The sequence below is a fragment of the Lissotriton vulgaris genome, chromosome 5 (assembly GCF_964263255.1).
Source record: "Lissotriton vulgaris chromosome 5, aLisVul1.2, whole genome shotgun sequence".
Taxonomy (NCBI): Eukaryota; Metazoa; Chordata; class Amphibia; order Caudata; family Salamandridae; genus Lissotriton; species Lissotriton vulgaris.
Window position 1 is genome coordinate 1,168,148,472 of NC_141693.1, and position 14,212 is coordinate 1,168,162,683.

Genomic DNA, 14,212 nt, shown 5'->3' on the forward strand with positions numbered 1-14,212 from the left:
GTGGGGAGCAAAAACAAAATGAGGTAACTAGGAGTCCATTTAGCAAAAAAAAAAAAATAGATGACATTCCAAAAATTAACCTGGATAGAGTTATTAAAGATGCATGTGCCCTACTCCATCGATGGTCCTCTCTCCCCTTAAACATCTATGGGAGGGTGCACCTACTTAAGATGATCATTCTTCCCAAGATTACTTTTTTATTTAACTCCATCCCCTTATCGTTCCCGTTGCCATTAATTAAAAAGTTGCAAGGGAAGTTGGGATCCTCTATCTGGAACTCTAGAGCCCCTCGAATCACCTGGAAAAAACTCAGAAGCTTAAAAACTGGAGGGCTGGCTTTTCCAGACCTACTTCTTTACTGCCAGGCTTTCCATTTCAAACACTTTAGACAAATGGCCGAACATTTGGACCAATCATCTATGGGTTTACTGTTTTCAGCCCTAGTACAGGATGTCCCCCAGGGACCAGACTATTTTCTATTTAAGTTTGGGGATCCAAATTTTTTTTTAAATGAAAGGCTGAAGATTTTGGTGACAGCCCTGAAAAATTGGGTTTTTGTTAGGAATAAGCTTAATATCCCTTACTATGCAGTTCAGGCCCCGATGTGGGACTCACCAGGGTTACCAGCATGCTTGAATGACCATCTGTCATTACCATTAAAGCAGGCAGGGCTGAACTGTTGGGGGGATTTGGAGGAGGGTGGACAGCTTCTAAGCTGGGACACGCTTTCTAATATTACAAGGGGAACACTCACCATGTTTAAGTTCTACCAGTTATCGGGGTGGTGGTCAACTAGACCTGTAGACAGTAAAATCCCAAACCCTAAATTTGATTTAGTGATGAGACGTGGAAGTTGGAAGAGCCAAATTGCTTTTTGGTATTCATCACTGCTTGAGAGCGAGGAAGTAACAGAAGCTGAACTTAGTAAACTTTAGAGCAGCGCTCTCACATTAGACAACGGAACCTTCAGTGATTTGTGGCTTGACTCTTTTAGGATCCTACAATCCGTAGTTAAGCCGGCTGCACTAAAAAGAAACCATCTGTTCACCATGTATAGGGTTTATATAACTCCAAGAAACTGTCTAAATTTTCCAATCTAGTCTACCTTTGCCCAAGGTGTGGCCTGCTTAATGCGGACGATGTCCACATGTTTGCTGACTGCCCCGAACTAAAAGACTACTGGGGCAAGATTGGTGATTTTCCAAAAAAGGTCCTCTCAGTACCCATTGCAATTTCGACCACCACAATATTTTCAGGGCTATATATGGGTTATAGAGTAAATGAACCCCCACTAAATTTGTTTTCTATGTTATTCTTCTCGCAAGGCGCGAGATTTGCAGAGCTTGGAAGGATCCAATACCCCCTACTTTCCAGAGCTGCTTACGGCAAATTATGATAACTAGTAATTTTGACATAGCATGTGATCCTCTGAGTCTGGTTAAAGTTTGGGCAGCCCTGGAGGCATGGCAACTTCGATGATTGGTTCTCCAATGATTTATCCGGAGCCCTGCTGGTTCCCTTGACTCCAAAGTAGCACGGGAGCCCACAAGATGGTGAAACTGAGTATTGATGGGAAGGTAGTGGCTACTTGAGGGTTCAGGCATACCACCCTGCTATTGGCCAATTTCAACAAGGGCCGGACTAGGATGACCAAATTGCATCGAGGTGCCAGTATCCCATCAAGAGTTCCATTATGGTATATGAGGATAACCCAAAAAAATATAAAAAATACTGGTGTTCAGACTACCTGTCCACTGATTAGGTTAGCCAGGTTTCAAAACTGAGGCACAGATTGTAAAGTAATTTCTTGTGGACCACACCATGTGGTCAAGCCAGGATTATTTTAGAACCAAAGTCTGCCTGGACTACTTGCCAGCTTCCTACGTTCTAGAATGATGCAGAAGATACATTTTCTGTGGGTCACATATAGCTTACGTTACCCCTAGCATAGATGCTTTATTTGTTGTGCAATGATAACGTGTCATCTTTCCTTCAATAATTCAGCACCTTGTCTTTTTCAATATTTCACTTTGAGTTTGCTTGTCTTTGGATCAGTATAGCTACATACCTCTGTGCATCCAAAATGTATGCATAGATTGAATTTCAGGAAGTGGACCTCCCCTGACTAACACCACGGCTGAATGCCAAGGCATATGCAGACAGAAAAGCACCCCCCATCAATCGTAGACAGTCCGTATCTGCTCTGTACGGATGCATGGTGTTCAGGTTTACCCCACTTTCTCAATGCCCCTGCCTCCTTTTGATCAAATCCTTTGATCCAGATACCGTGTTTATCTTCACCGCTTCCTGCTGCAGGCCATTCCCTACTCTGTTCACCTTGTTCATCAATGGTGTCATTAGCTTTTTGAGCAGGGATGGTTGTGATGCTCCGAAAATAAGAGGGCAATGGGTCCCTGCTCTCCTTTTTGCAGATGGCACTACTCATATTGAAGTCGCCGTAGTAGCTCCAAAAGCGGTTAAATAATTTTCAGGAATTCTACCTGGAAGCTAAACAGCTACAAAACAAAATGTATGCTTTTTTCAACAAGCCTTAAGACTAAACGCAAGAAGCATCTGTATGTGGGTTGCACCCCCCTAGAACTATTGACAGAGTTCGATTATCTTGGTATCAAACTCACAAAGAACATGAGTTGGGTCACATAACTGGAAAGAGTGCACCTATCCCTGATTCATCAAACAGTGAATATAGCGTAAATTCATAGAAAAACCATATCCAGAAAGATGACATCGGCGTTAGAGATCTATAACGCCAAAGCCCTAGGTGCAGCCCTATATGGTGCATAGCTGTTCAAATTGTAGCGATCTCTCAGTAATTAAACAAAAATTCTTTAGATCCCTGTTGAATCTTCCGGTGCCCACCTCGTTGATTCCACTCTATCTAGAGCTAGGTCAGAAAAGACTTTCCCATAAAATTGCTCTTAGCATACTCATTTTTTGGCACTGGCTTTGGTCCATTGCAGCACTTGCGTCTTACAGGCTGGATCTCCGTGAATTAATGATACCAACTTTGTGTGGACAAGATTGCCTGGTTGCGCACAGCTAAGACTGACAAAAACAAGGAATAGATGCATATTGGAGTTAACCAGAAACCCTTCAGATTAGTAAACTCAAGTCTCAAAGCTGTATACTGGGGAACTGCGGAGACTGATTTGATAACGAATTGTAAGATATCACTTTTGGTTGCTTTTAGGAATTTTAAACAGACAGCGTCATTTGAGGCTACGATAGATGAAATTGAACCCCAGGTAGCAAGGAAACTATACTTGCAGTTTAGATATGGCTGCCTACCTGTATATAATTTTAAAAGGACAATGGGGCAAAGCAGGAGACAGGGTTGAAGGAAATTGTCCCTGTTGCCAAAGGGTACCGGAGTCACTTGAGCACGTTCTATTTTTCTGCCCCTTGTATTACCAATCTCGATCCAAATGGATAGCCCCAATATGCAGAAACCTGGGAGTAAAAAAGTACAAAGAGGCCTATAGAATACTGCAGACAAATACAACGCATATGATTGTATTTTGTTCAGCCAAGTTTCTAATGGCTATGTGGATCAGGTATACCAAGTATTCCCCCGATAGTTCATAGGCTGTACCATACTGTATGGTTCCTGCTAAAGTCGTATCGTGGGCCTTGTACTATTTTAAGCGAACATTGTTCTTTTACATTCTTTAAGCTTTTTAATATATTTTATGGCTGCTTTTAGAGTATCCTATGGTGAAATTTTTAAGTACAAATAATGATGCAATTTTTATTGCTCCACCATGCTGCAACTGTAATGAACTCTCCTGGTACAAATAATTATGCATTCTGATCGCTATATGTGCTGCTATTGTAAATAGATTGTGAATGATTATTTATAATGTTATGTCTTATTTGTATCTGTGTTGTGTCTTGTATTATGGAGTACTTTGATGATCTATAGTGATCGAAATAAAGTTCTTTGATTGATTGATTGATTGTTGCAGGCCATTCCAAGACCAAACTGCCCTTAAAATAGTCTAATGTTGCAAGCACTCTCCTATTGTGCCCTCTAGTTGTAAGTGCATTTTACTCTGCCAGATGTACGTTTTTATTCTGTATCCAACAGGGACACCTACCCTCATTTCTTACACTGTATTTACACTGGAATAATTGATCCCTTCCTTCTTAGGACGCATGGTGCAATCATCCTCCATTTAATCACTTGTATACAGGCTGCCAATACGTTGTCTTTTTTAGAGAGGTGTGAAACGCTAGAAACAAACACAATGCTCTAGTTGAGCTAGGACATTGGGCGATGTACCAAATATTGCCCCTAGAATACGATTTAGTACTCTAGAGGAGGTCTGATAAGGGTCCTAGAACTAGGCAATATACTCCCAACATAAGGCTTCAAGATAGGACACACATCTCCATATGCTGGCCAACAGATGGCATTTACATTGGTAACATTCCCTTGCCTCCATGTTTTTCATCTTCCTGTGGATCCAAAGTTCTCCTACCCTCGGCATGGCATCATTGCCATGTTTTGTCACACAGTTGATCAGACAGAGTAAGCAAATATTAATATTTTTGGATCCCTTACTTCGTAATCTCTACTCACTATATTTATTTTCCTAGTGCACAACTTTACACACAAGTCAATGTAATCGACTCCTTTACCTATTTCCAGAAGCCCCACGTCGTTCAAACATATTAAAAAAATCAAGCAAACAAAACAAGGCAGTTGGCCATCACTTCAAATCTGATGAAACATCAATGAAATGGCTCCCACTCCAACACATTACTTCACCACCATAACTGTTACATCTGCCACCTCCATTTCTAAAGCACCCTAGCTTGATCATGGCTTTTCTGAACCGGACAATTCAAGTAAAGATACAAAGCAAGTGATAAACTACAAGGTACCCCAGGGAATCAACCGATTAAATAACCATCTTGCTAAAAATAGCAACGAAGGAGCAAGGAGAAAACAAAAAAATCAAGAGAAGCGACATGAAATCCAAACAGTGTTCTGCAGCTTATCCCAAGGCCATCTTCATAGCAACAGGAGTGTTCTGGAAAAACTTCAAAATCTGAATATCACCCACAAAGTATTCAGCTTGATCACCAAACCATCAGCTTAAGCTGCATCGAGATCCTTTTAACGAATACAAATGTTAAATGAACAGCGGTCTGCTTTGTTTACTAAAGCCATTTAATGTTCTCCAAGCCCAGCAAGTAGGTTAGAAGACAACGAACTGAAAACTAATTTACAACCACATAAAGCAGACACCTTGAATCTCTTCTATGCCACACCAACATCAAGATACCATTGCCTTGACAAAGAGGAATGATGTCATATTTTTAAAGAGGTTATTGTCAGTTTCAGAAAATACTTTTAACTATCAGAGTACGAGCAATCTAACCATCATGCTCTACGTATTTGAAAAAATGGTCGTATTCCAGATAAAATAAGATCTGGATGCTTCACCTCAATCAGACCCCTTGTAGTTCGGCTCTTACCAAGGACACAGACAGAGGTCTTTGATCAGGGCCTGCGAGGATGCCCTGGAGCTGGGTACGTGAGGGTGTTTTGCCTCTGCAAACAGGAGCACTGCATTCCATAGTGTGTCCTTTTTCTATGAGCTAAACAGAGTAGCAAGCATTTCTAGCTCTGTCCTCTACTGGAAGGTCTCCCTATTATCAACCAGTCTAAAATTCCACTCAGTGCACACTTGTCCTCCTGTCCTATTAAAAGGTCAAGGGAGAAGCCGTTCTACAGGCACAAGTGCAATCAAAGTTTGGATCATCCCAAACTCCCAACTGCTCAACGGGTTTAACAGGAGGGGATTAGAACCACCCACGCCAAATAGGTGAACCCACCAGCCCTTCGCATCTTTACTTGCACAGCTTTTTAATGAGTCAAGTGGGGAGATGCCTGGGGCATCACTAAGGCTACTGGCACTTGGGATACACTACACCACTGAGATTACAGGAGCAGTGCCTGCAGATAAAGTATTCTTTACATTCTGCCTCCACATACACATTTATACAAATGTGGCTTACTGGCCCTTTTCGATAAAGACTGAAGTTGCCTCAAAGAGACTGCCTTGTTTACTTCTTGAATTAAGATGCCATTTTGCAAAGGTTACATTCCCTAAACACTCCAACAGCATTCAAGTAGATGGACAATATTCTTGGAAAAGCAGTCAAAAAATCTACTGTTGCCATTGTTTGTGTAATTAGTAACGATTATTATAAGGATACCAAAACTAGAATCGGCCATAAAAAATATTCCGAGGCTGGTTTTACTTTCATAACTTGGAAAACAACGAATCTCACACTCGGATGGGAACGAAAAGGCTACTTATTGCTAGGGCCGTTAACACATTAAAATGCAAATACTTCCCTTTTAAGCATCTCTCAAATAAACAGATGGGTTTTTCAAAATAATTTTTCATAAATATGAAACCTCAGAATGATAAACACAGAGGTATTGAGTCAGAGAAATAAAGACCCGGAGTCATGCCTGGATTTCTCAGACTCTGCCTCTCAGTTGCACATGTGAATAGGTGAAGGAGGCGCCAAGCCGTTTTTCTACTTACTGTTTTTGTACTCTCTATGATCAGACTCTCAGCCAACAATATGGGCATATACACAAAACCGGCGTTCTTTTTGTGTGTGTGTTTTTTTAAAGATTTTCTTTTGTTTCAGCCACTATGCTTGTATGTAGCTTGACCAGATCTCACACATTTAGGTAAATTAGAGTCAGGGAAGGACAAGGGGCACCAATGACCGGATTACCAGACGCTCCATCACCAGCGACACCACCCTCCAATTCCTGGATTGTCATTTACCAACCATTTATATTTTAAGACTTAGTACTGGTTAACTTCAATTTGACTAACATTTCTGAAAAAAAATTATTTGTAATAGGAAAGGTCAGGAATAGAACATAGTGGCCCTGCTGACATCAAGCAACATTAACTTCAAGTACCTAAAATGGACTTCGGGCACCAGAGAGAGAAAACACCTCCCTTTACATTGGGATGAAGCTTTCACGGCTGCTGACCAACCTCACTGTTTCATGTATATGAAGGAAGCTTGTCCTGCCACTGCTTGTGCTGCTTAACTGCTGTGTGAGGGGAATCACTTCTGTGACTATGCTCCGTTAGTGATCTGTGCGTGACAGAAGCTTGTGCCGTGTGTGAGGTTATGAGGGATGTTGCAAGGCTGCTGCCTGTGCTGTAAGAATGAAACTTGAATTACTTCTGCGCTGGATGAGTTTTGAGAAGCTTGCAACGCTGTTGTTCATGAAGAGATCTGGGCTCCTCACATAAAAAAAGCTTGCGCTACAGCTGTCTGTTTTGTGACGGCTCTGTGCCTGTAACGAGGACCGCACTACAGTTGTCTGCCCAACACTCTTTCTGTGTGTGAAAGTGATGCTTGAGAAAACCTGTGCAATACAAAAGCCCAAAGAAATTGCCTTGCTTGTTGGCTTTGTCTACTACATGAAAAACAGTTCATTATTGGAAAAGAAGCCAGTGTCCTCTCTTGGTCACCTTCCCTTTTGAATGTTATTGATTGATTAATCAAAATGTGACAGCAAATTTTGAAAAGGTGATTGTTGGCTACAAGCGACTAAATAAAAGTTTTGCTTGAAAAGGACATTGGAAGAGACACTAGTTAAAACATGGACAAAAAAAGGCACTGGCTCTCACTAGTACCTTTTGGACTTGACTCACCACAAAATTAGAAGCAGAAAATATCAAGAATTTGATAAGGCCTCAAATGGTGCCCCAAGAAAAGTAATAAACTTGAAGCTCAAGTTTTTACAGTACAGGGCCATTAGCGTTGCACATAAGCAGGTTAATCTTGCAGTGGTTCACCACTGGAGAGCCGACCTACTCCAATTGATGAATGGATGCCCTTCTGTGGCTGGGATTTAAGATACAAAAAGTGTTGTACTGCATACATAAATAGATACCCCAGGCCATACCTGTATCAAGGCAAGATATTAGGCCTGGACTATTCTTGCAAGCTTCCTTTCACTTTGAAGGTACACTACTTAGTCAGAGGAAGTTGATACCTCACCACCGAAGGCAAGATCCTATGGAACTCTGCAACCACAGCAAAACTATAGATGGCAATATAAAATCATTTATGGCAGCCCTCAGACTTCTCATCAATTTCCTAAAAGGCTTTCTGCAGTTTTACTCTGTACATATACCCTACGCACATAATGACATGTCTAACTCAAATGGCACTCATATGGACTGTGTAAAGATGACAAGCTGAGTCGACACATAAGTATCCATAAACAACAACTCTTGCGATAAAAAGATTTCCCTATTCAAATAATAGAGCCCAAGGGGTCAATGCAGCTGCTCTCTAAACTGGCGTGTAACCATCAAATCTCAGCAATGTCAACTAAGTCTTTCCTGATGCTTAGGTTGAGGAGTACACCGAGATGGAGGACAGGAGAAAGTAATTGGTTTACAAAAATGCAAGAGGCCAAAGGTTTCCTTCGAAGTGCTGCCAGATGTCTGAGTTATTGAATACCAAGTGTTCCTTGCCTTTATTCTACCTCATGCCTCGGTCTTCTACCATCCTACACTTTGACTCCATCTCATCCTTCTAGGTCTGTCATTCCAGAGTTCTCTCTTTGTCCCCGTTTTCTCTTTCCTGTCTTTCACCCTCGCTCTTGTAAAGTTGGGGACGAATAAGTTCCAGTCTCCAAAAATTAAGCATTGATCGAGGAACATATAAGTGTCAAAACACAATTTATTTTTTATTATATGTGATATAATTGGTTTACATTTTTCAAACTGCATAATATTTTTGCAGAGCAACAAAGTATTCCAAACAGGTAACAGAAGCATTTTCCACATCCATCCAAAATATCAATGAAACCGCCACCTAAACACTCAAGCCATCAGCAGGGTGAAATATTCTACAATATATTATTTATCTATGTTGCATTGTTGGCATGTTACATTTTTTACATTACAATGTCAATTCCACAACAGCACCAATATCAATACCTTGTGGGAGCTGCAGTACAGTACAAGAGCAAGCAAATGGCCGGGCCACCACTCACACAGTGAAAATGCTCCACATGAGTTAGCTACCCTGAAAGTTCAAAGTAGAGACTAACGAGCACTGGAAAAGCCAAAAGCCTGGCTTTTTGTTAGGACAAGTGTTTGAAATAGCTGGGTGACTGTGTCTGTTGCATCCGCTGTCCTAGAAAGAAACTTGCATAATGAAGCAACATCTTGGGCTACAATATGGAAGCGGAGAGGGTAGCCTGTTTTTCAAAAAGACCGTAATAACATAGTTAAGCTGTCCACTCAAATAAGTGTTAGAGTCAGAAAATAAAGCTTCAGAATTAAGTGGTGAACTAAAAAGGGATAGGCAGCAAACTTTAGCATACTAGGTATTTTTGACAAACATACAGTACTTTAATGGACTATTTCCGAAAGTCTAGTGTGACCATGTCTTTAGGTTTTACACAAAAAAAATCCGAAAAAGCAACTGCATGTTTTCATGATAGCAAAGTATATCAAATTCACGACTAAGGTCAATTAGTGAATAAAAATATTTTTATGAAAGGGTACATGGTAAAAACAGCAAACGCTTTCTAAACAAAAAAGCCATCAATCAGCAATTCAAATACCATCCCGTCTACAAAGCAAATACATCAAAGAAGACAAATGGGCTCTCAATTACAAGCTACACGTCATGTTGCCTCATCTGAATATGCAGAAAAGAGGGCCACCTGAATGAATCACAATGTTTGGGAACAAAAGTAAAAAGCCTGCTGCCAGGCAGTCATACTCACAAGTCGAGGGGGTAGAAAAAGAGCACCAGATACTTTCCTTTGAAGTCGTCTAGGTTCAGGTCCTTGAACTCGCCGTTCACCACAGCTGTACCTTTGAAGAAAGGTGCATGCTGGGTGACTGCTGGCATGAACCGCGAGCAACCTGTCGGGGAAAATCCACATTAAAAAAACACTCAACTGATGGCCAGACATACATCGTGAGGTTGGGCTGGTCTTCACATTTTATTTATTTATTTAATTTATTTTGAAAGTTTTATATAGCGCGAACAAGATCTTCGCAGATATCAGAGCGCTTTACAGAGGAGGGGAGCATATATACACAGATACATCAATAGTGTTAAAAGTACAGTGTAGTAATATCATAAACAATCAAGTAAGTCAATTTCAAAGTCATACAAAAATGCAAAGGGTTCGAACAAGTTGTACAGATCAGTATTGAGTCTTTGAAGTTGATCCCCAGTAATGGTTCAAGTGTATTTAGCCATGAGGATCGCTTTTACTTCTTTCTTGAAAAGTATGGTAGAGGGGATGAGCCTGGTTTCAGGGGGGAGTGAGTTCCAAATCCTGGGAGCCATTCCTGAGAAAGAGCGTTTATAGGTTTTTTCCTTGCTGAATCTTTTAGGCTTTAGCAAAAGATTGTTTGTGCCTCTAGTGTTTCTGGAGCCTCCAGAAATAGTCAGCTTCTGAGCGAGGTATCTAGGTGAGCTCAGGTGGACAGCCTTGTGCGTCAAACAAGCGATTTTCAGGTGTATTCTGGCTTCAAAAGGCAGCCAGTTCAGGGATTTGAAGTCAGGGGAAATGTGTGAGTGTTTTTTTGATCCAGTGATAAGTCTCGCTGCGGCGTTTAAAGAGGCTCTTATGGGTGCCGTAGTAGCTAGGGGGGAGACCGCAGAGGGCGGTGCTGCCGTATTCTATTCGAGGTATGACTAGTGATTGTACCGCAGTTTGGAAGTCTTTGGCTGGAAGGAAGGGTTTAAGTTTCCTAAGGGTGTTGATTTGGTAGTTCGCTCCCTTAGTTGCTTTGTTGATGTGTTCCTGCATGCTGAGATTGGTGTCAAGTGTTATGCCCAACGATTTTGCTGAGTCCACGATGGTGGGTTGAACATTGAGTGCCGTTAGGTGTTTAAGCCACATTTGTGCGGTAGTGATCTTCGCGGGAGGTGAGATCAGAAGGAATTCTGTTTTAAGGGCATTGAGTTTGAGATGATTAGCGGCCAGCCAGGATTGGGTGCTTCTGATCGTTGAGTTCAAGAGTGTGATGTCGTTGGGTGATTGTAGTTTGAGATAAAGTTGGGTGTCATCAGCATACATGTGGAAGTGTACATTGGATTCTTGTAGCAAGGTGGTGAGAGGTTCCATAACTAGGTTGAACAAAGTTGGGGATAGGGAGGATCCTTGTGGTACGCCTAGCGATACAGGTCTTGGCGCGGACATCAAGTTGTTGCTCTTGAATTTCTGCGACCTGTTATGCAGAAAGGACGTGAACCATGTGAGCACAGTTCCAGATAGGCCCATTCTTGTGTTTAATAGTTCGAGTAAATTCTCATGTTTGACGGTGTCAAATGCGGAGGAGAGATCAAGGAGGATGAGGAGGCAGGTATCGTTATGATCTAGGATTTGTAGGGCGTCGTCAATTATGTGAGTCATAGCAGTTTCAGTACTGTGATTTGCTCGGAAGCCTGATTGATGAGAGTTGAGGAGATCAAACTGAGTAATGTGTTTAGTCAATTGTATTTGTGCGCATTTTTCCAGCAGTTTGGCAAGAGTCGGAATCTTGGTAATGGGACGGTAGTTGTTTAGGTCAGAGGGGTCGGCTGTAGGTTTCTTTAGCAAAGGTGTGACTTGTCCAACTTTGAGGGAGTCGGGAATGGTCCCTTGTTGAAGTGAGCTGTTAATGATTTTAGTCCAGAGTGGAAGGAGCGACAGGGTAAGGACTTTGACAGCGTTAGCAGGAAGGGGGTCCGTGAGGTGATTGGATGGTTTCAGAGTGCTGAGCAGTCTGCCAATTTCTTCTTCCGTGTAGGTGACAAAGGTTGACCAAGTGGCATTGTTTTTTGGTTTAGTGGGTGCTATGCAGTGGGGTTTGGGATAGAGGCTTGCGTCCATGAGGAGATCATTCTTTATGTTGTCAGTTTTTTGGTTAAAGAAAGAGGCGAAGACTTCGCAGGGTTTTTAGGTTCAGTGCAGAGGGAGCTGATCTCCAGGTGCGCTCTGCCATTCGCATGGCGCGTCTATCGTCATTGAGACTACCGTCGTACCAGGGATTGGAAATTTTTGCGGAGGCTTTTTTTAGCTGCAAGGGTGCGACTTCATTGATTATTGAGGTCATAGTGTTAAGATAGTGATCAGACAAGGATTGGACGTCCTTAACGCCAATAGGAGGAAGCAGTAAGTTGCAGCTGTTGGGGGGCAGAGTTTGAGTTTAGTTTTTTCATGTCTCTTTTCCAGACTTTGGGCCTGGCGGATTGAACAGGGTTAAATTTAACTTTTTCATTGATGAAGAATGTGATAATATGATGGTCTGACCAGTCACAGAGTTGGATAGAGGCCTCTTTGGAGATAAGGTCGAGGATAGAGCCTTTCTCGTGTGTTGGACTGTTGCAAATTTGAGTGAGGTCAAGGGCGTTAAGGAAATTCTTCAGACCTTTTACCACCGCATCATTATGATCGTTCCAGTGGAGGTTGAAGTCACCAAGGTATATTTGTGTGAGTTGTCGCCCGGAGTTGGTTGAGATCATATCCATGATTTGTTGGGAGAAGGTAAGGTTTTCGCCGGGTGGGTGGTAAACGCCAAGAAGAGTGCAGATCGGTTTGCCCTCACTGATAACATCGAGGCAGATGTATTCACAGGAGGTTGGGGAGGGAAGGGGAAGTTACTTTCAAGACAGAGGTTGCTCCTGTATATACATGCGATTCCGCCACCTTTTTTATTGCCAGACCTGTCAAGTCTAGTGATGTGGTAGTTGGGGGGAACCAGAATGTCCATTATAGGTGTAGAAGATTCTGTTAGCCATGTTTCAGTCATGATGATTAAGTCAAGATCCAGTTTTAGGATGAGATCGGCGATAGCGAAGGAGTGTCTAGCGGCTGATCTGCAGTTGAGGAGAGTGCATTTGAGACGGGGTGTGTCGAGGGTGGAAGGGGGTTCTAGAGCGAGGGGGACTTTACTCAGGTTACTATGGATAGCGATTCTGTTGTTCAGTGTGGGGGGTCTGAGGGGATTGGAGTGAATCGTAGGAATGGCAGTGAGAGTGTCGGGTGTGTTGCTATGGGGAGCTGAGTCGTAGGAGCGGAGGAGGGTGATTGAGTCGAGGTCCGAGAGAGGGTTGCAGGAGCGATGGGGGCGGTTTTCGCGGTTGTGAACAGGGATTGAGGTCCAGTGCGGTGGGAGTCGAGTGCGAGAGTTCGCCGCCTGGGTGGAGGACCAGCTGGGAGGGGAGGTGATGGTGGAGGCGCGTGAGGGGTGTGTGCTGAGTAATTGTTTGATGATGTGAATGTCTTGTTTGATCTGGTGGAGGGTGTTGGGTGACGGGTGACTGGAGTGTGATAGACAGAGTAGTTGTTGTTTGATGATGTGCATGTCTTCTTTGAGCTGGAGGAGGGAGGCCGTAATGTAGTCCAGTGTGGGAAATGTGTTGGAGGTGGGGATGGGAGGGTTGGGCGTGGATGACATAGGGGAGAGGTTGGTGGTGTGGATGAGAATATTGGTGGTAGGAGGAGAGTGCAGGGTGGAGGATGGGCGTTTATTAGTGGTGAAGGGGGTGGAGGTTGGGTAGTGGGGGGTGAGACTGGGTGGGGGGGAAGTGGGATTGTATATGGTTCTTTTTTGAGGGGGTGGAGTTGAGTTGATGGAGGTAGTGTGTTCTGTGTGATTAGTTAATGGGTGGAAGTGGGGGCTGAGAATGGGGGTATAAAGGGTGGGGTTTGCCTTTGTGTGTGTCGGTATGATGCTGATCTAGGTTAGGCGGTTGCGGGTGGGAGCTGTGGTGTCAGGGGTGAGAGGAACGGGGATGAGGGCTGGTGTGTAGGGGGAAGGGGTGAGGTGGTTGGTGTATGAGGGAGAGAGATCTATGTCTGTGCTTGAGGGGTGTGGGGTAGCTACGGTAGGTGGGTGAATGACTAGGGTGTCGGGAGTAAAGGAGAGGTGCATGTCGTTTTGGGGCTGGGCTAGGTTAGAATGAATGTGGTTTGAGGCTGTGGTGTCAGGGGTGACAGGAATGGGTGTGGTATGAGAGGAGGACAAGGTGAGGTTGGTGGGGGGGGAGGGGGTGCCGCTGGAATGTGTGGGTGAGGGATCTAGGTCTGTAAATGAGGAGTGCGAGGTAGCTACATTAGGTGGGTGAATGTCCAAGGTGCCGGGGGTGGAGGAAAGGTGCGTGTCGTTTTGGG

The 14,212-nt window shown here is 43.2% G+C and overlaps 1 protein-coding gene across 1 annotated transcript in view; it reads right to left on the reverse strand.

Moving 5' to 3' along the window:
- Window positions 1–14,212, reverse strand: part of PRDX3 (peroxiredoxin 3) — a 104,409-nt gene that overhangs the window by 76,666 nt on the left and 13,531 nt on the right. Inside the window, exon 3 of the mRNA XM_086922930.1 lies at window positions 9,824–9,965. Coding sequence (XP_086779056.1) covers window positions 9,824–9,965 — 142 coding nt within the window. The remainder of the gene's footprint in view (window positions 1–9,823; window positions 9,966–14,212) is intronic.